The 22964-nt window shown below is 35.7% G+C and overlaps 1 protein-coding gene across 1 annotated transcript in view; it reads left to right on the forward strand.

Moving 5' to 3' along the window:
• Positions 1–22485, forward strand: part of LOC136033074 (putative fatty acyl-CoA reductase CG5065) — an 87628-nt gene extending 65143 nt beyond the window's left edge. Inside the window, exons 8-9 of the mRNA XM_065713676.1 lie at positions 18299–18556; positions 20425–22485. Of these exons, the coding sequence (XP_065569748.1) occupies positions 18299–18556; positions 20425–20578 (412 nt within the window). The 3' untranslated portion in view covers positions 20579–22485. The remainder of the gene's footprint in view (positions 1–18298; positions 18557–20424) is intronic.
• Positions 22486–22964: the final 479 nt, after the last annotated feature.

Consider the following 22964-nt stretch of genomic DNA (forward strand, 5'->3'; position numbering starts at 1 on the left):
TTTTATTGTTAAATTTGGTAAAGAAAAGTGAGTTGTAACCTTCCCCGATGGTTAACTTCGGACTTGATTAGTGTAATATAGGGTGTGCTTGTAGTTCCAAGGAAGTTATTTCTACTGCCCAAACGTCGCCACCGAGAAAAAAGGTTCATTGTAAGCTTATGGCTTCTCCATTATTTACAATAGATTACGCTTGGATGACTTGTTAAAGCTCGGGTCTATGCTGTTTTAATTCTTAGTCTTTGTTATCAAATAAGGTAAATTCTATTAATTGTACTATTTCTTTAGTTGTGTTGCGAGACCAACACTTTGATTTTGTCCCTTTTTTTTTTTTTTTTCTATGCCGCCAATGTCGGCTTATTCCTGGAAACCGATAAGGGTCTAACCTGTGTGGTTTTTACGGAAAGTGTGGACCTCAGGCCGGATTAAGGAATATGGCATTACATTTTGGAAGGCTCCGCAGAACTCTTGCGGATGGTTTTTGCTTGTCCACGAGCCAGAGCCTATGGTGTGCGAAGTGAAGTGGAGTTATGTAGCCTATGTCAGAGAGGAGTGTCTGAAGTTGTGCAACCAAGCTTTCGTTTCATCAAACCATGTTTCTGCTTTCGAGTGGAAAGCTCCCTTCTAGCAGGCAAGCAAGCAGGCACCAATTTCAAATTGAAGATGGAATAAAATCTATAAGTGTTAAATATATGCGGCAGTTACCCGGCCCCCACAGCCAAATGAGTGATAAATAGAAAAATTTACAGAAGCAAAAAAGTGGTATTTTCCCACTGGTTCGAAAGTGCTGCCGTGATTTTCGCTGGGTTTATCATTTGTTTCCTTTTGACTTGGGATTGAGGTAGAGAAATGTTATCAGATGTACCTTTTAAACTTTAAAAGTTCTGTCATTGCTAAAGAAATTGGAGCTTATCCTTTGCTCCTTTCTAAGTGGTGAAAGTGGTGACGTTAGAAAGTTGGCCTACGGTAAAAAAATCCACTTTTGAACTAAGACAGACAGAATTTTTTTTTACGGCAATCGATAGCTCTTGATGAGCTGGTCAAAGTATATGTCATCCATTTTTTGATACAAAAATTCATTCATGAGGTACACTAGTTTGAAAGTTTCGAGGGGTTGACAACTTCAATAGTAGGGTACACACTGAAATCAAAAATAATCCGATAGCAATTGTGAGACATGTAGGGGACTTGTAAGGAAAGGTCAGCTATTAGCTCATTATCATCTTCGGCAGTGAGGGGTTTGCAAATGTCGCTATTTAGTGTACCTATTATTTGTTTCCAGTGAATTTGATGATAATACCGAGTTGGTTCCAGCGGTAAGACATGTAGGGCGCTTGTAAGTAATAATCGTCTGTTAGGCTACAATCATCTTTAGTGAAAAGGGGTTTGTAACTTTTTCTAGTAGGTGTAGCCTACCCATACTCACTGTAACCTAGAATTAAGTGTTTACGCAACGGGTACAAACGATAACGTAAAACAACGAGGCAGTTTCGTAATAAATAATAGAGTGTCATCTATGGTATTTTGATCCTGAAAAGTTAAGGAAAGTTTTATAATACCAACTAGACTATATAAGATATTGTTCCAAGTCTTGATCCGTCACGATATCTACGATTGAAAAGGATAAAGTTCAACTGGCTGCAAAGTCAATTTAGTCCCTTCTTTCGATATTCTTTTATTATTGTTGTTTTTTCAACGCTGAGGAATAACCTTTGATCATGTGATTACTGGTCGCGTTCTTCTTTGAACATAAGGTTTTAAAAGCTTCGATAGGCTGACAACTTCAGCTTTTAATCGATAGTAAAGAAACAAAACCGAAGTGTTGCTCTCACAACACTTTATTCGGTGAAACCGGACAAAGGTTGCCGCAACAGTTCACGTTGCTCACGCAACGTATGTCTAGTTTTTATTTGATCAGTCCACGTAATTCAAATAGAATCCAAGAGTAAATTAAATAGCTCTAAGGTGAATTAAGAGCATGGAAAAATCTTGAACGATTAGACACCCCTTTCCCCCTAGCCTCTTTGTAGAGACTTTTTGGCTACTTGGCTGTATAGACGGCCGACAAAGGAATGGGGAGGTGAAAGAAAAGGCTAGAGGGTGAATAAACTTTTCCTCTGGATTCACACTCTATTGTATAAGCATTAGAGAACGATTGTTATGAGGTAAACAGGCCTAGATTCCAGTGAATTTCAATTCCTATGCATGAAAATACTTTGTCCAAGTTCCAAGGAACACTAGCCTGAAAAAAGGGGATACATCACCTTTAAAGGTTTCACTCCCTTGTTGTGAGTTATTCCACTTTAAACCTCTGGTTATTCTAGCCTCATACCAACAATTTTAAGGTTCTGTGAAGGGGCTCACTACTCGAGTTCTTCGAAAGGGACGAATCTTAAGATTAATTAATCTTAGAATGAATTAAATTTCAATAATGTTGGTTTTAAACAGACCCAACCTTAACTAAAAGGAAGGACAAGGAAAAAATCTCAAGACCCGTAACCAAATAAAATAAATATTTAGAAAGAATATTAATCTATTTAAAAGGTAACCGCAGCTGTGGCTGTGGTCTGAATATACTGTAGTAGAATTTCTTAATTTGAGGAATAGATACTGCTCTAACTAAAGTTAGGGCCAAAACCCAAAAGGGGAATTCAAAAGTTTCACCCGATAACTTAATTCACCAAAATTAGAATTTTCCCTATTTAAACAAATTGACGAAAAGGTTTTATATTATTATTTTAATATTACAGTCAAAGAGGTGGAGACAGACAGGTGGTTGCTATATAATTAGTTGAGGAAAGGTGACTTGCCAAAGTTTCTTTCTCATCTTTATCTGGATATCAAGACAAGACAACCCCTCTCCCTTCTAGAACCTCCAGTTTTATTTGGTTAGTGCTATTTAGCCCTTCATTGTCAGTTGTTAGAGACTAGTTTTTGTCTCGGCCTCTCTATAAATTTGACCCAATTACTTCAATGACTTCAGGTAAATTAGTTGTTTCCTTCTTTTTTAGCTTGTTCAAGAAAGCACGTTATGCGTCGTAACTGGCCAATTTTCATACTTTTACTAGTAATGTTGGACTGGATAATATTGTTTTATTTATTGAGGGTCAAATATTGTAAAGAAAGTCACTGCAAATTTTATGGCTAGGTGATTATGGTGGCCGATCGAAAGGCAAAGGTAAACTCTGTAAAAATAGTGTGTTTATCTCTAATTTATTGGAAAGAGAATGGACTGAAATTAATTTACTGAAGTTACACAAAAATAAAGTTTTCTTACATTCACCGAAGTCAAACAAAAATAAGGCTTTCTTACAATCTCCGCCACTTAAGTTCTTAGTATAATTTTTGTTTTTTAAAGGGTTAAAAGAAAAAAAAACAATAAATTTACTAAGAATTATTGTAATTCAATCTCTTCTTGAGCTACTGTTACATGAAATCCCTGAAACTTTTGGTGCGAATAATCTGCTCATAGTTTTTTCAATTTTTTGAATATTAGCCCATCACTGAGAGTCCTATTATAAAAAAAAGCTAAACTATTGAGTAACCATGTCCATTTCCAATATTTTATTATATATATCTTCTTCCCTTCTTGATAGGAAAATCGTATTTTCCTTACTTCCCAGGCCCTCGGTTGAACTAGGACCTATTCTGAAATTTATACAAAGTCCTCAGCCAGAATCCTTATATGTTTAAATGGATATTTTTAACCTACGGTTCCTTTCCCTATCCGATCTGTGGTATCTGAAATCAAGCCCCTGCTCCTATGTTGCCAGGCAGAGACCAATCGACTCAGTGTTTACTTTTTGAGCTTTACTTTACTGAGCTTTTTGAGTGTTTACTTTACTTTTTGAGGTTAAATTTGAGCATCAGCTTCAATAAAAAAAAGATATATAATTGACTGTTACGGACAGCTGTATTATATTTTTATTATTTGGGCTATATTCAACCTTCATTCACAATTTTGCTGATTTACCCACCAAAATAAAGTTTTAAGTGAGATGTTTTTAAATTAGAAGAGATGGAAGCTTAGTGACTTTAATCCTTTATGCTGAATGAGGAAAAAACAATACTTGAGGACAAATTGGTATTAATATGTTTTTTAAGTTCTGCTTCAAGAGTTTTACTTTTTTGCTTCTGCAATTCAAGCATGGCATTAAAAGAAAAACAACACATTATTTTTATCACTAGGGAAATATTCTCTCTAAGAGTGGGGTATTCTCTTTAGTGTGTTTATTTTCTTTTTTTGTAGTTTAGTGCCCGGGCCACATAATCGTTTCTGTTGATAGAATCAAAATTACCTACGGTTACGGCTTATATACCGTATATTATTTCTCGAGCTGAACGGTTTTCGACTTGAAATCATAGTATTTGTGATTGACCAGTCTAAGCTAAGATGCAAGGTAGAATTTTTAAAATTAGAAAAGATCGAAGCTGTTATTTGTTAATTGCAATAGTAATTTTTTATGTTAGATGATTTTGACGTACTTAGTATTTAGTTTTGAGAAAAAAGGATGCATATGGTCAAATTGCAACTGTTATCCTTAGCATTGCTGGATGATTTTGAGGTACTTAGCCCTTAGTTTTGAGAAACAAGGATGCATACGGTCAAATTACATCTGTTATCCTTACTTAGACTTAAGTCCTCCCACGCCTGAAGGTGCATAAGGCAGCAACTGTGGTTCGCCACGACGACCTGTCCTGAGCCATCGACCAAAGCTCCTCCATCGAAAACCTCGCCAGCTTTGCCTCCTTCTTTAGCATCCTACCAATAGTCACTTTGGGTGTCCCTGACTTGCGGAGGCCAGGGGGTGTCCAACACCATATGTCATGTGGCAGCCTTCCATCACCCATTCGCACCATGTGCCCCCAATAAATCCGTCGTCGCTTTCTAATGACATCAAGGATGGGGGTATGATTTGTCATCCTATACATCTCATCATTTCTTATTCTTTCCGCCCAATGTATATTTCAAATAGATCTTAGGCAGTTATTTTCGAATGCCAGTAGTCGTTTTTCTAGTTGTGCAGTGATGCTACAATTTTCACAGCTGTATGTAAGGACGGAGAGGACATTACTATTATAAATTTGGAGCTTTAGCTTCTGGGAATAGTTGTTATTTCTTTAAACATTTCTAAGACAATTTAAGGCAAGGCAGAGCCAGCCAATGCTATTTGGCACAAAATTTCTCTTTCAGGATTGGCATCTTTCGTACGAATGCTGCCGAGACATTTGAACTCTCTCACTACGTCGATTTCCTCATTGTTGACCAATAGTACTTCAGCTAAGTCAGGAATGACCCATTTGACATTGATTTAAACTAGTTAGCGTTTTTGGAGAGTCCAACAGAATTTGCCATACGCCCAAGTTTATCTGTATTGTGCTCTATAGCTTCTGATCCGTGAGCGATGAGTGTAATATTGTCCACAAAAGCACCATCATGAAGTTATCTAAGTGGGTTTAATTGTAGACCCCACTGAACCTACATCAAAGAAGCACAAAACCTATATTTTGTGCTTCTTATAATAATGGCAATAGAATGCATCCCTGCCTTACACCTGACTGAACGGTGAACCACTCCGTTGGGCCACCCTCTGTTTGTACTGCGCACATAACATCAAGGTATAGCGCTTTAATTATATTTACAATTTTGATCGGGATCCCGTAATGCATTAAAATTTTCCACATGGTCTCTTAGTGTATCAGGTCGAAGGCCTTGAAAAAGTCTATAAATCTGTGAGTAGTTGAAGTTTTCATTCATTAGACTCTTCGAACAGGACTCTCAGGCTAAATATTAGGTCACAGAACGATATGTTTTGGCAGAATCCATATTGTCCATCTCTCAGAACTTTCTTCACTTTACTTTGAATTCTATTGAGAATAATTTGGCACAAAACCTTGCTACCAACTGATTGCAAAGCGATGCCTCTCCAATTATAACATTTAGCCTTTTGTCCTTTTTTGAAGAGTTTGATAATTACTGCCTTTGACCATTCAGTCGTGATTTTTTCATAATCTCAAACACGCGACAAAAGTTCAAATATGGGCAGTGCTGGGGCGCTTCTACCATATTTCAACAGTTCTGGGGGCATGCCATCGTTGCCGGCTGCCCTTCCGTTTTTCAAAGTCTTTAGAGCCTCTTTTACTTCACTTAGCAAGAGGGGTTTGGAATATATTCCAAAATCGAACTATGTTTCTTCAGGGATATTTAAAGAAGTTATGGGAGGTACCTGATTTATTACCTCGCTGAAATGCTCCATCCAGTGTCAGATTATGTCATCCTTCTGGGTTAATAAGATGCCTTCTTTGTTTTCAACTTGGGTCGAAGAAGCCTTTGATATACCCGCAAGCTCCTTTGTTATAGCGTACACAATACAACTATCTCCCCGCCTGGCGGCTACTTCAGCCTGATCAGCCATATTTTCGAGGTACACTGTCTTATCATTTCTAGTCCGTGTTTTGAATTGTTTACTGAGACGCTTAAACTGCGCTTTTACATCATCTAGATATTCTCTAGTGCATATCGTGTTAGGCTCATGCCTATCTACGAGAATTTTGACTTCTACCCTTTGATCAATGATATCCTAGGTACTTTCAGATATCCCACAACTTCTTGTGCCACCACTTTCAGGGTTTCGATGATCTTTTCCCATTGATTATCAATTGATAACTCGTCCCTTAGCATGGGAAACTTATTTGACAAAGTAGATGTATACTTTTGTAATACATATGGGTCCTGCAGTTTTTTCACATTAAATGTTTTTACTGACCGGTGGGGCTGTATGACAGTTTTTAGTTTCAGCTTCAACTTAGCAACAACAAGTTAATGGTCGGAAGAGCAGTCGACACCTCGAAAGGTCCTAACATCCTCTAAACAACGTCGCCTGTGCTTGGTAATTAAAATATGGTATATTTAATTTCTTGTTACACCATCAGGCGAGTTCCAAGTATATTTGTGTATTTATTTATAAGGGAACCACGATGCACCGACGATAAGTTAATGAGTCGCACAGAAGTTAATTAAACGTACGCCGTTATCATTGATTTTCTCCAGTCCATGCTTACCAATGATAGGTGGGGCATAGGAGGTATCACTTCCAAATTTAGCGTTAAAGTCCCCACACACGGTCACAATATCATGCCGATGCGCTTTAGCAACAACATTTTATAACATGCTATAAAAATAATCTTTGGTCTGATCACAGGTATCATTGGGAGGAGCATACACAAAAATAACTGTCAGTTTGGCCAGAGAAGTGGCAAAGCAAGCACGAAGGATCTGCTCATTAATAGGTTCCCGGTCCACTAGGCATTTTTTGGCCCGCCGGCTTAATACCATTCCAACACCTGCCTCTTTTCTAGTTTCAGGTCGAGACTAAAAAATATGGTACGTCTCACTATTCAAAGTACCAAACCGGTAAGTCTGATTTCAGAAAGTCCAGCAATGTCAATATGGAACTTATCAAGGGTCCTCATAATGCTATTGAGTTTTCCTGGCTGTGTTTCTTGATTAACTGTTCTAACATTCCAGTATCCAATACGAAAAACACTCGGTCATTTTCAAGAATCCTGTCCTGGGGTGTGCGTTAGTCGTCATCACAGAAGAAGTCAATCCGAGGCTATCTGCTGCTGTTTCTTGATTAAGCGGTTTCTACGGTGGCGGGTTACTAGCCCTCCGACCAACCCTTTTCCTTTTTCCAGGCTTGAGACTGGCTGTATGATTACAGGTGGAGTTAAGAATCTGTTAGCCTTAGCAATATTAAATGATTTTGAGGTACTTAGCTTTCAGTTTTGAGAGAAAAAAAGGATGCATGTGGTCCAATTGCATCTGATATCCTTGGTAATGTTAGATGATTTTGAGGTACTTAGCTTTTAGTTTTGAGAAAAAGGGGCATATCCCGGGCCAATCAGCGTGACCCCAGTTTGCAACAGGGGAACACCATACAGATATACATGGTACCTCCATAGGAGGGATGGACCAAGCGGGAACCATGTCCCTGGGGGTCCATAATATAAACTGGGGCACCCTCGCCCTGAGCCATAAATATAGGTGAAGGAGGAAGAAGGCACCTCAAGTGTAAAATCAACAGGGCCCACCGGCGTGACCACACGCCCTATGAGTTACAGACCTTCTCCAAGTAATGGGTTAAATTGTATGGTGAGGCAGAACACCATCGTGGAAGGATCCTCTATAGGAGGACGACTGTGGGCGGGTGTAAGATATACATCTATGGACAAATATTTAGCTTGCTTTAAATAAGATAGGCTATTCGATTTTTATATCTACCTAAACTTTTATTGCTAAGAGACAATTGTTTTCGGGACCGAGCTGAGACTAACCCAGAGCTTGAGGCTAGGTTCTGTCATGTACAAGCTAAAAATATCCCAGTATATATATATATATATATATATATATATATATATATATAATATATATATATATATATATATATATATATATATACATATATATATATATATATATATATATATATATATATATATGTATATACATATATATGTATATATATATATATATATATATATATATATATATATATATATATATATATATATATATATGTATATATATATATATATGTATATATATATATATATATATATATATATATATATATATATATATATATAATATATATATATATATATATATATATATACATAATATATATATATATACATATATATATATATATATATATATATATATATATATACTAGCTGTTGGGGTGGCGCTTCGCGCCACCCCAACACCTAGTTGGTGGGGGCGCTTCGCGCCCCCCCCAAGCCCCCCCGCGCGCGTAAGTCGTTACGCGCCATAATAGTTACGCGCCATTGTAGTTGTGTCCCTATGTCCCACCTGTGAATATAGATATATATATATATATATGGTTTTAACTACGTAAAACTTGCGAATATACAACATTCTTTGCTGTCCCATTGTCTTTGCATATAAATAGATTGTCAGGTTATCCCCCTGTTTCCCCCGGTGTCCCCGTTGTAGTTGTGTCCCTGTGTCCCGGTCGTTATTTATATTCCCTGTGTCCCGGTCGTCATTTGTATCCCGGTGTACCGGTCTGTATATACATTCGTTTTTTAGTTTTGTTTTTCTCCTTTATTTTTTTCCTTTTTTTTTCTTTTTTAGTTTATTTAGATTTTTAGATTTTTTAGTTTTTTTATTAGTTTTTAGTTTTTTTTTCTTTTTAGTTTTTTTGTAGTTTTTACCTTCTTTTTAGTTTTGTTAATTTTTTTTTTTACTTGTGTCCTGGTCGTCATTTATACTCCCTGTGTCCCGGTGCTTTGTTGATTGCTAATCGAACATTCCTTTTGTCCTGGTCGCTTTCTCTTTGAGTGTCGTCATTTATTTTTTTCTTTTTTAGTTCTTTTAGTTTTTACCTTTTTTAGTTTTTTTTTTAGTTTTTAGTTTTTTTAGTTTTTTACCTTTTTTTAGTTTTTTTAGTTTTTTAGCTTTTTTATTTTTTTTATTAGTTTTTAGTTTTTTTGTAGTTTTTGCCTTTTTTTTTAGTTTTTTGTCCTGGTCGCTTTCTCTTTGAGTGTCGTCATTTATTAGTTTTTTCCTTTTTTTTTTTAGTTTTTTATTGGTTTTTACCTTTATTTTAGCTTATTTTTCAGTTTTTTCCTTTTTTTTAGTTTTTTTTTATTTTTTATTTTTTTTAGTTTTTTACCTTTTTTTAGTTTTTTTAGTTTTTTTAGTTTTTTAGCTTTTTTACTTTTTTTATTAGTTTTTAGTTTTTTTTTGTAGTTTTTGCCTTTTTTTAGTTTTTTCAGTTTTTTTTTTAGTTTTTTATTGGTTTTTACCTTTATAGTTTTTTTAGTTTTTTAGCTTTTTTATTTTTTTTATTAGTTTTTAGTTTTTTTTGTAGTTTTTGCCTTTTTTTAGTTTTTTCAGTTTTGACGTCACCTAATCCAGTTTTTTCAGGTGACGTCACCTGACACATCCATCCACACATCCATCCACACATCCACAGACAGACAACTTATTTTTATATATATAGATATATATATATATATATATATATATATATATATATATATACTGGGATATTTTTAGCTTGTACATGACAGAACCTAGCCTCAAGCTCTGGGTTAGTCTCAGCTCGGTCCCGAAAACAATTGTCTCTTAGCAATAAAAGTTAGGTAGATATAAAAATCGAATAGCCTATCTTATTTAAAGCAAGCTAAAGATTTTAATAGTAAATCATACCCCATTATTGTTTAATAGATAGTTATCACTTTGCTTTTCATTATATTTCTGGAATTAGAGATCCTAGTGCCTCTTTGAGCCGTCCGAGTCCCAAATTTGTTGAAAAACACAAAAAGGTAAATCTTGAAAATTTGGAGAAAATGAACTCAGACGGGCTCAAGAGAGCGATAAAGAAATAAAAGAAGAGTATAAGTTCTTGGAACGACACCCGATAAAACGGTTTGATTTTCTTGAAACTTTATCTACAGCATCTCTCAGTCTAAAAAGTATCATACTACTATGGAATTTGCTATCTACCGAGACCAGACTAATGCCTAAATAATTACGATACTCGCTCTTACCCCCTTTCTTATACAATGGTTTAATAAAGGTTTTCCTAAAATCGTTAGGTGCTTACCCTTCTTCAAAAATCATATTCATAATCTTCAGTAAGCTATTTTTAACCTACCTCAGAGCCAATATATTTAAGAAACTCATTTACCACACGATCAGCACATGGAGCCTTAGTATTTTGTAATCCTTTCTGTACTGTCCCTAATTCCTCTTCACAAAACAAATGTTCCTTCGCATCCAAAGTATCACAAACTTTTTCATTTTCCTCTATATATTTTCCTGCAGCTGTATCTCGTTTTAGCACATTCTCAAAATTTTCCACTCATCTCTTTATAACTCTTTTCTTATAATTAATTGTGGCCAAGTTCCTATCTTTAACTTGGACACGCCCGGATTGACTACTCCCTCTCAATTTCATAACTTGCAAGTGCAATATTTTACTATTATACCGTCTAACTGCGTCTTCCGGATCCTCGGCAATTTTATCCATGGCCTCCACTACATGCCTTCTTAGTTCATATTTTAATGACTTCTCCACTTTCTTTACATCTCTTTCGTTTTCATATGACTTATCACTAAGATATACAAAACCCTTCTCCTCTCTATTAAACATAAAGCTTTTTCTTTAATATTCCTAGCTGCAGTCTTAACTTTTTTCCATAAGACACCATCAGCAACTTCACAAATTGTTCTTCTAAAATTATTCCGATAATCTTCCACATTGTCAGATTTTAAATTTTCGAGTTTAGCATTCAACTGTTACTGGAAAGCTTCTCTCCAATTCTCATCCTAGAGTCTACCAACATCGTAACTTCCCGAGAGGTAGTTACCCTTCCGAATCTTCAGCTTTAAATTAACCGTAGACGCTAGTAGATAGTGATCTTTACTTTTAACATTAATAACAGCACTCCTATACGCCCTAGTATTTTGTATTGGTCTTGCCGGTCTTTGGTTTACTAAAACATAATAAAGTTTGCTGTCTCACTATCACGTGAATAGAGTGTCAACTTGTGGGTCTTTTTATGACCAAACACCATATTGTTTAAAACTAGATTTTTATACCTACAAAACTGCAGAAGTCTATTGCCACTACTGTTTCCTTTTCCTACGCCGAATTTAACTAGGCTAGGATATCATCTATCATCTATCCCTATTTTTACTGACCTGGGCGTTAAGATATTCTAGTAAAAACGCCATATTTGTACCTGGGACCCTGTCTATTTGCTACTGTAACTGTAAGTAAAATTCGTCTAAGTCACTAGTATCTCCGTCATTCCCGTCAGTCGGGGGCATATACTCCTATAACTGATACCCTGAACTTTAGTCATAAAATGAGCAATTAGTACTTTTATTATTAATATTTTCCCAGCCTAAACAAGGCTTGGAAGCATCCTTATTCATAAGGAACTCTACTCCCTGTCTATGTACCCCATCCTTCCTGCCCGAGTAAACAAATTCTATATCACCTAATTTCATTCTTCCTACCCCTGGGATATGTGTTTTTGGAACTACTAATAAGTCCAGTTCGAATCGTCTGAATTTGTAATTCAAATGATGTTACAGTAGTCATTTTTTTTACTTCATAACAGTCCAAGTTCCAACTTTCATGTTGAAGCATTTAAGCCACCTTAGAACCGGACAAAAAGAAGTCCCTGGGACTTCCAGTTTGTACGGGGACTTTGTGCAATCTTGGGGCCATCTTGGTCACAACATGGTTTTCAGCACTTGGCGATGCTCTCTTATCAAAAAGAGTCAAAATCCTGCACAGTGAGTCCCAAGCTTATTACCTCCGCCTCCTATGGGGAGGCATCTCATAGGAGATAAATTAGCTAGGAAGAGGTTTTTCCCGCCCGAAAACAGCCGAAGAAACAGACTAAGCCCAGAAGAATTATCCATTAATCAGAATCCCACTCGAATGCTGCGTCGTTTACAAGACTATGATTTTTTTGAGGGCCCCACTCCTCAAGTGGGAATAAAGTTGACCAAAAGGTCCCCAATTTCGCATGCATCCTGAAAGGATCAAGGTAACCCTCTGCAGAGGTTGGTGTCCATAGATGTATATCTTACACCCGCCCGCATTCGTCCTCCTATAGAGGATCCTTCCACGATGGTGTTCTGCCTCACCATACAATTTCACCCATTACTTGGAGAAGGTCTGTAACTCATAGGGCGTGTGGCCACCCCGGTGGGCCCTGTTGATTTTACACTTGAGGTGCCTTCTTCCTCCTCCACCTATATTTATGGCTCCGGGCGAGGGTGCCCCAGTTGATATTATGGACCCCCAGGGACATGGTTCCCGCTTGGTCCATCCCTCCTATGGAGGTACCCTGTATATCTGTATGGTGTTCCCCTGTCGCAAACTGGGGTCACGCTGATTGGCCCGGGAAATGCCCCTTTTTCTCAAAACTAAAAGCTAAGTACCTCAAAATCATTTAATATTGCTAAGGATAACAGATTCTTAACTCCACCTGTAATCATACAGCCAGTCTCAAGCCTGGAAGAAGGAAAAGGGTTGGTCGGAGGGCTAGTAACCCGCCACCGTAGAAACCGCTTACTCAAGAAACAGCAGCAGATAGCCTCGGATTGACTTCTTCTGTGATGACGACTAACGCAGGCCCCAGGACAGGATTCTTGAAAACGACCGAGTGTTTTTCGTATTGGATACTGGAATGTTAGAACAGTTCATCAAGAAACACAGCCAGGAAAACTCAATAGCATTATGAGGACCCTTGATAAGTTCCATATTGACATTGCTGGACTTTCTGAGATCAGACTTACCGGTTTGGTACTTTGAATAGTGAGACGTACCATATTTTTTAGTCTCGACTTGAAACTAGAAAAGAGGCAGGTGTTGGAATGGTATTAAGCCGGCGGGCCAAAAAGTGCCTAGTGGACTGGGAACCTATTAATGAGCAGATCCTTCGTGCTTGCTTTGCCACTTCTCTGGCCAAACTGACAGTTATTGTTGTGTATGCTCCTCCTAATGATACCTGTGATCAGACCAAAGATTATTTTTATCGCATGTTGTAAAATGTTGTTGCTAAAGCGCATCGGCATGATATTGAGACCATGTGTGGGGACTTTAACGCTAAAGTTGGAATTGATACCTCCTATGCCCCACCTATCCTTGGTTAGCATGGACTGGAGAAAATCAATGATAACGGCGTACGTTTAATTAACTTCTGTGCGACTCATTAACTTATCGTCGGTGCATCGTGGTTCCCTTATAAATAAATACACAAATATACTTGGAACTCGCCTGATGGTGTAACAAGAAATTAAATAGACTTTATTTTAATTACCAAGCACAGGCGACGTTGTTTAGAGGATGTTAGGACCTTTCAACGTGCAGACTGCTCTTCCGACCATTAACTTGTTGTTGCTAAGTTGAAGCTGAAACTAAAAACTGTCATAAAGCCCCACCGGTCAGTAAAAACACTTAATGTGAAAAACTGCAGGACCCGTATGTATTACAAAAGTATACATCTACTTTGTCAAATAAGTTTTCCATGCTAAGGGACGAGTTATCAATTGATAATCAATGGGAAAAGATCATCGAAACCCTGAAAGTGGTGGCACAAGAAGTTGTGGGATATCTGAAAGTACCTGGGATATCATTGACCAAGGGGTAGAAGTCAAAATTCTCGTAGATAGGCATGAGCCTAACACGATATTCACTAGAGAATATCTAGATGATGTAAAAGCGCAGTTTTAGCGTCTCAGTAAACAATTCAAAACACGGACTAGAAATGATAAGACAGTGTACCTCGAAAATATGGCTGATCAGGCTGAAGTAGCCGCAAGGCGGGGAGATAGTTGTACTGCGTACGCTATAACGAAGGAGCTTGCGGGTATTTCAAAGGCTTCTTCGACCCAAGTTGAAAACAAAGAAGGCATCTTATTAACCCAGAAGGATGACATAATCTGACACTGGATTGAGCATTTCAGCGAGGTAATAAATCAGGTACCTCCCACAACTTCTTTAAATATCCCTGAAGAAACATAGTTCGATCTTGGAATATATTCCAAACCTCTCTTGCTAAGTGAAGTAAAAGAGGCTCTAAAGACTTTGAAAAACGGAAGGGCAGCCGGCAACGATGGCATGCCCCCAGAACTGTTGAAATATGGTAGAAGCGCCCCAGTACTGCCCATATTTGAACTTTTGTCGCGTGTTTGAGATTATAAAAAAGTCACGACTGAATGGTCAAAGGCAGTAATTATCAAACTCTTCAAAAAAGGACAAAAGGCTAAATGTTATAATTGGAGAGGCATCGCTTTGCAATCAGTTGGTAGCAAGGTTTTGTGCCAAATTATTCTCAATAGAATTCAAAGTAAAGTGAAGAAAGTTCTGAGAGATGGACAATATGGATTCTGCCAAAACAGATCGTTCTGTGACCTAATATTTAGCCTGAGAGTCCTGTTCGAAGAGTCTAATGAATGAAAACTTCAACTACTCACAGATTTATAGACTTTTCCAAGGCCTTTGACCTGATACACTAAGTGACCATCCGCAAAATTTTAATGCATTACGGGATCCCGATCAAAATTGTAAATATAATTAAAGCGCTATACCTTGATGTTATGTGCGCAGTACAAACAGAGGGTGGCCCAACGGAGTGGTTCACCGTTCAGTCAGGTGTAAGGCAGGGATGCATTCTATTGCCATCATTATAAGAAGCACCAAATTTATGTTTTGTGCTTCTTGGATGTAGGTTCAGTGGGGGGTCTACAATTAAACCCACTCAGATAACTTCATGATGGTGCTTTTGTGGACGATATTACACTCTTCGCTCACGAATCAGAAGCTATACAACACAATACAGATAAACTTGGGCGTACGTCAAATTCTGTTGGACTCTCCATAAACGCTAACTAGTTTAAATCAATGTCAAATGGGTCATTCCTGACTTAGCTGAAGTACTATTGGTCAACAATGAGGAAATCGACGTAGTGAGAGAGTTCAAATGTCTCGGCAGCATTCGTACGAAAGATGCCAATCCTGAAAGAGAAATGTTGTGCCAAATAGCATTGGCTGGCTCTGCCTTGCCTTAAATTGTCTTAGAAATGTTTAAAGAAATAACAAATATTCCCAGAAGCTAAGCTCCAAACTTATAATAGTAATGCCCTCTCCGTCCTTACATATAGCTGTGAAACTTGTAGCATCACTGCACAACTAGAAAAACGACTACTGGCATTCGAAAATAACTGCCTAAGATCTATTTGAAATATACATTGGGCGGAAAGAATAAGAAATGATGAGATGTATAGTATGATAAATCATACCCCCATCCTTGATGTCATTAGAAAGCGACGACGGATTTATTGGGGGCACATGGTGCGAATGGGTGATGGAAGGCTGCCACATGACATATGGTGTTGGACACCCCCTGGCCTCCGCAAGTCAGGGACACCCAAAGTGACCATTGGCAGGATGTTAAAGAAGGAGGCAAAGCTGGCGAGGTCTTCGATGGAGGAGCTTTGGTCGATGGCTCAGGACAGGTCGTCGTGACGAACCGCAGTTGCTGCCTTATGTACCTTCAGGCGTGGGAGGACTTAAGTCTAAGTAAGGATAACAGATGTAATTTGACCGTATGCATCCTTGTTTCTCAAAACTAAGGGCTAAGTACCTCAAAATCATCCAGCAATGCTAAGGATAACAGTTGCAATTTGACCATATGCATCCTTTTTTTCTCAAAACTAAATACTAAGTACCTCAAAATCATCTAAAATAAAAAATTACTATTGCAATTAACAAATAACAGCTTCGATCTTTTCTAATTTTAAAAATTCTACCTTGCATATTAGCTTAGACTGGTCAATCACAAATACTATGATTTCAAGTCGAAAACCGTTCAGCTCGAGAAATAACATACGGTATATAAGCCGTAACCGTGGGTAATTTTGATTCTATCAACAGAAACGATTATGTGGCCCGGGCACTAAACTACAAAAAAAGAAAATAAACACACTAAAAAGAATACCCCACTCTTAGAGAGAATATTTCCCTAGTGATAAAAATAATGTGTTGTTTTTCTTTTAATGCCACGCTTGAATTGCAGAAGCAAAAAAGTAAAACTCTTGAAGCAGAACTTAAAAACATATTAATACCAATTTGTCCTCAAGTATTGTTTTTTCCTCATTCAGCATAAAGGATTAAAGCCACCAAGCTTCCATCTCTTCTAATTTAAAAACATCTCACTTAAAACTTTATTTTGGTGGGTAAATCACCAAAATTGTGAATGAAGGTTGAATATAGCCCAAATAATAAAAATATAATACAGCTGTCCGTAACAGTCAATTATATATCTTTTTTTATTGAAGCTGATGCTCAAATTTAACCTCAAAAAGTAAAGTAAACGCTCAAAAAGCTCAGTAAAGTAAAGCTCAAAAAGTAAACACTGAGTCGATTGGTCTCTGCCTGGCAACATAGGAGTAGGGGCTTGATTTCAGATACCACAGATCCGATAGGGAAAGGAACCGTAGGTTAAAAATATCCATTTAAACATATAAGGATTCTGGCTGAGGACTTTGTATAAATATCTATTACTTAAGGAAAATGGAATAGAATATTTATCGTCTATTTACTTTCAGAATAGGTCCTAGTTCAACCGAGGGCCTGGGAAGTAAGGAAAATACGATTTTCCTATCAAGAAGGGAAGAAGATATATATAATAAAATATTGGAAATAGACATGGTTACTCAATAGTTTAGCTTTTTTATATAATAGGACTCTCAGTGATGGGCAATTCAAAAAATTCAAAAAATGAATTCATTCGAATTCAGGCAATTCAAAAAATTAAAAAGAACTATGAGCAAATTATTGGCACCAAAAGTTTCAGGGATTTCATGTAACAGTAGATCAAGAAGAGATTGAAATACAATAATTCTTAGTAAATTTATTGTTTTTTTCTTTTAATCCTTTAAAAAACAAAAATTATACTAAGAACTTAAGTGGCGGAGATTGTAAGAAAGCCTTATTTTTGTTTGTCTTCGGTGAATGCAAGAAAACTTTATTTTTGTGTAACTTCAGCAAATTAATTTCAGTCCATTCTCTTTCCAATAAATTAGAGATAAACACACTATTTTTACAGAGTTTATCTTTGCCTTTAGATCGGCCACCATAATCACCTAGCCATAAAATTTGCAGTGACTTTTTTACAATATTTGACCCTCAATAAATAAAACAATATTATCCAGTCCAACATTACTAGTAAAAGTATGAAAATTGGTCTGTTACGACGCATAACGTGCTTTTTTGAACAAGCTAAAAAAGAAGGAAACAACTAATTTAACTGAAGTCATTGAAGTAATTGGGTCAAATTTATAGAGAGGCCGAGACAAAAACTAGTCTCTAACAACTGACAATGAAGGGCTAAATAGCACTAACCAAATAAAACTGGAGGTTCTAGAAGGGAGAGGGGTTGTCTTGTCTTGATATCCAGATAAAGATGAGAAAGAAACTTTGGCAAGTCACCTTTCATCAACTAATTATATAGCAACCACCTGTCTGTCTCCACCTCTTTGACTGTAATATTAAAATAATAATATAAAACCTTCTCGTCAAATTGTTTAAATAGGGAAAATTCTAATTTTGGTGTTATTAAGTTATCGGGTAAAACTTTTGAATTCCACTTTTGGGTTTTGGCCCTAACTTTAGTTAGAGTGTGTGTGTCTGTGTGTGTATTTCAATATATGCATATTTCAAGTATAATTTTTTTTTTTTAGTTTTGTGAAGCTACATAAAAAGGCTGCAAAAGCAATGGACAGTCTTCAATTTTACACTATTCGGGAATGGCGCTCACGTTGCGACAACAGTATGTCGCTCGTGGAAAGGTTGAATAATTACGATAAACAACTTTTTAACTTTGACCCGCGAACAATTGACTGGAAGGACTATTTGTGTGCATATTATTTGGGCATTAGAAGATTCATTTTGAAGGACGATCTCAATACTTTGCCGGCTGCCAGAAAACACTTCAGAAGGTAAGTGGCAATAATATATTTTCAAAAGTTAACATTTAGGACATTAAAAAATTTAGAAAATGTAATTTTTTATGCTTGGACCTCTCTCCTGGGTGAATTAGGGGTCATTTTTGTATTTGAACTACTTTGAAAGATTTTGTCTCAGAACAACCGGACGTTTTAATTACTAGACGTGAAGTGAAAAACAGAAATGAAAAGCATTTACTGAACAACTCTTTTAAGTAATCCAGTCGGGTTTTGACAGTACATAACTCAGTAGAGGGACAAGTACATTTACAAAATGTTGTTATATTTTCGCACTCTTTTGAAATTCACATTTAAACTCGAAGTTCTTGTATAAGGACCTAATAGTATAAAATACTTTATGGCTTAAGTACTATACTCCCCTACAAACATAAACCAAGAGATATGCTGTTATCATTGTCCTGAAAAATAATTTTTAAGCGAAAAAAATTGAGCAGAAAAAACAATAATATTCGAAAAATCACTTAGTCCATCTTTTTCTGGAAAAAAAATCTTGGGTACAAGCTTTTGGAGCGAATAAAAAAAATTGACATAGTATATCTTTATTTTGTATTGCTAAATTTTACCCTGACATATCAATAAATAAGTTCCAGTTTCCTTTTATTTTATTTACATCTGTCATTTTCTTGATTTCAGTTTTGTATACATAATAAAGCACACGGAGTAAAAGTAATTTAAAACTATATAGTTTTAAAACTACTCCCTTGTGATATCTTTACCTTCCCAAAAAATCCCAAACTAATATTTCATCAAAACGTATGTATTGATTTAACAAAACCAAGCATTGCTTTGTCTTTTTTTTTTCAGAAAAAAGTCATACGATACTTCTGGACCGAATAAAAAATTTAGACACAGTTTACCATTTATATCCTTTCTCTAAGTTGTAGCCTATTATATCAATGATAAAATTTCAGTCCACGTCTATTTTGTTTATATTTATCATTGTAATTATCTGGGTTTTGTATACATGAAGAAGATGGAGTAAAAAAAAAAAAAAAAAAAAAAATAAAATAGAGCCGTGAGAAAAGCAGACCCCCAATAGTCAGAAATATAAAACTTTTCTAAAAGTGAAGAAAATATTAAAAATAATATCAATAGCTCAAAATGAAAATGAAAAACCATTATTTGCTATTTTTATAAATTAAGTAAAGGACAATTATTATGGTGGAATATACTGGTGACTTTAGAAAAACCAAAGCATTGTCTCTATTATTGTACCAAAAATGGCATATTTCCAACTAGTCAGTTCTTTTAAAGATAAATATACTGCATGGAATGCACCTATGTGCACGCACCATCTTAGGTTTTCATTGTCCTAAGCATTTGTTAGCTATAGCATAGTTATAGCAATACTTAAATAATTTTAATAAATTTGAAATCCTTTACTTCAATATTAATAAAACCATTTTAAATCTGCCTTTGGCGAGATTGAAAATGCTTTGTTGAAATGCTGTCTTGTTCTGATTATAAAGGTAAGTTGTCGTTGTTTATAGTTTTTCTGTATAATTTTAGATAGGTTTTCCTATCTGAATCACTCTTCAAATGCAATCATTATTTTCGTAATATTGCCTTTTAGATAAAAAAAAATCCTGCCTTAGCTCTTTTTTGTGACAAACAAATACCTACCGTAATAAATTTATTAAAGAATAGGAGTTCTAATTTCCAGCAGGAAATTTGGTGATAGCTTATGTACCTGGTATTAAGCGGATTTTGATGACTAAGAATGAGGTAGAAGATGGCTCACTTTAAGAGTTCCCAATCATTTGCTCAGAGACAAACAAGAATAAGTTCTGATAAGAGAAACATTACTTTTAGATTATGCTAACGTTTCTTCTTTTTTTTAGATTGATTATTGCACAGTACACTCTACGAGCTGTAGCAGTTTTTCTTTTAGCTAGGACAGTCATAAGAAGGTCTATTACTGCCAAGACTTTATGGTATTCAACTCTTGATATTTTATCGAAGTATGCCCAAAAAACTATACGATCATTTTGTTAATTTTGTTGCATTTAATTATTTTTTGATTCCTGTGAAGTATTTTCATTTATATGTACCAATTCAAGATGAAGTGGTTGTTCCCTGCAGATACGGCTTGTAGTGAAAAACTATAATTTAGGATTGCGTTCTTCAAACACAGGACAAACATATTGATAACCTTATCATGTAAAAGTGTTGAAGCTTTAATATGCAGTAGACGGTTAACGTCTGCCAAGGCTCACAATAATTTTCAAATGGCAGTCATCAAATTTTTTTAGGTTTAACGGTTTGAAAAGTCTGTGTTGTTGACGGAAGGTCATTTGAGGATTATATACCCCAAATAAGAAAAAATGATTTAGGATCCTCAATAAGGGGCCTTTTGAAATTACGTCCCTTTAGAATTTGATTCACAGTCTCCTATATTTTAATTAAAATTGGTTTCATAAGCCTCTTGAATTTGTTCCAACCCTAAACATAACATTTGTATTCCTAGGTCTACTGTTATTTGCTGGAACAATAGCTTTAATGGCAATTTCTATATTTGTGGTTAACTTGGACCATTTGAGAATCCAAGATCTCAGTTTTACAGACATGAAAATATTTTCCCCGTTTTATCTGAAACGGGGACATTTTATAAAAACGCTTTATTATTTAGAACAAACTTTCAGGATAGATGGGAATGGGGAACCCATTTGTAACGGTCGATTAAACAGCATGAACAAACTATTCTAATGGTTTTTATTTTGACATCTACCGTTGATGTTTTATTAAACATTTTTTTCATGCTATTAATGTCATCATTTAGGTGAGTAAGTAAAGAATAAAATGGACTCGTTACAATTCGTAAATTGTTTATTATTCTTGGTTCTGATAATAGTTCTGATAAGTCGAGTGTTTTCATAAATTTATATAAAGCCATAATTATCTTATTTCCCATAAAACAACAGTCTACTGAATCAAATATGAACTTTAGAAAAATAGCTGTACCAAAAAGAATGTAATAAACTGCTAAAAAGTTGTAAATATGAACTCGAATAAGACCTAGTAAACATTAAATAAGAAAAATTAATTTCTTTATAAATCTATCCGTATTTAACTATAAATTATCTTAATTTTATAAATAAAATTATTTACTGAAGTTTGTTAAAGTAAAATCTTTACAAGGGTCAACATTACGAAATAAAACAAGGAAAACTTGCTTAATAGTGACTTTTCGACACAAGTAAGAGCTTTTAATTCTTAAGAGTAGCGCTGTCTATGTTTATTACTTTGTCTAAGCTTGCTTAAATTAGTAATTATAAACTCGAATAATAAAAGCCTTAAATAAGCCTTACGTGATTAATTCTTTTTTTAATACGGAGATGATAATACATTATTTTATTTCTGAATTTTATCCTTGGCTGTCAAGTGGATCTAAAAAAAAAACCTAATGTTTGATTAAAGTCATTTTAATTGAAATTCTTGCTGGATAATTAACACATGGCAGAAAAGTCACGAAAGGTTCGGAAAAGGTCCTGTAACAAGAGAAGAAACGAAATACAACATTTTGAATTTAAAATGGTATATCCATGATCTTTCGTGGCTGTGGATGCTTTGATACCCGATATTAAGGAGGGGCATCACCATCAAAGAGGCTTTCCAGCTATTATGTCAGATCTTATGAATCTCACCAATATAATGGCAAAAGGCATAAAAAGACTATCCAGAGAGGTATTTTTTATTAGTTTTCCTCTACCCATTGTTAGCCCTGCGCAAATATATCCATGATATTAAAAAAAAAACAAGAACATTTGCTTTGTTTATGTTACGAATGTTTCTTTATGAGCAAAAATACACTTAAGAACAGTGCGTTTTGATATCTTTCTGGTGCAGTGTTATTTACTTTATGGATTTTTCTTTGGTATTTCAATAAAATCATTTTATTCGTTTCCTGATATTCCACTGTCTTTCTTTACCATCAATGATAGTACTAGGGAATTAGAATTTTGGAATCTTGTGATATGCAAAGGCCGTATTCCGATTTTACTTTTCAAAACAAAATCGACCATCACTGTCTCAAGGGGCATCAATAGAAGGGCTCATGAGAGTGAATTACAACTGGACTTAGACTCCAAAGACCTAGGGGTGATAGAGCTGCCATTTTATTTAAGGAAAAAACACATAGAAGGAAACAGTATGTTGTCATTAATTCTTTGGTTAAACACTTTTCAAAACTCATTATTGCTAAGCGACTTGCTTGCATTTAAGACTTACTCGACAGAAAGATCCCGTCATGTTGGGGATAGCATAGAGAATGTTTTAACACTACTCCTCCATACTGACTGATCTGCTGCTAGATTGGGGCCACGTCAACAGCAACATTACCATCTCTTCTACTTTAACGTGGCAATCCTTCCACCTTTTTCCA

This window comes from Artemia franciscana, chromosome 1 (assembly GCF_032884065.1).
Source record: "Artemia franciscana chromosome 1, ASM3288406v1, whole genome shotgun sequence".
NCBI classification, from domain to species: Eukaryota; Metazoa; Arthropoda; class Branchiopoda; order Anostraca; family Artemiidae; genus Artemia; species Artemia franciscana.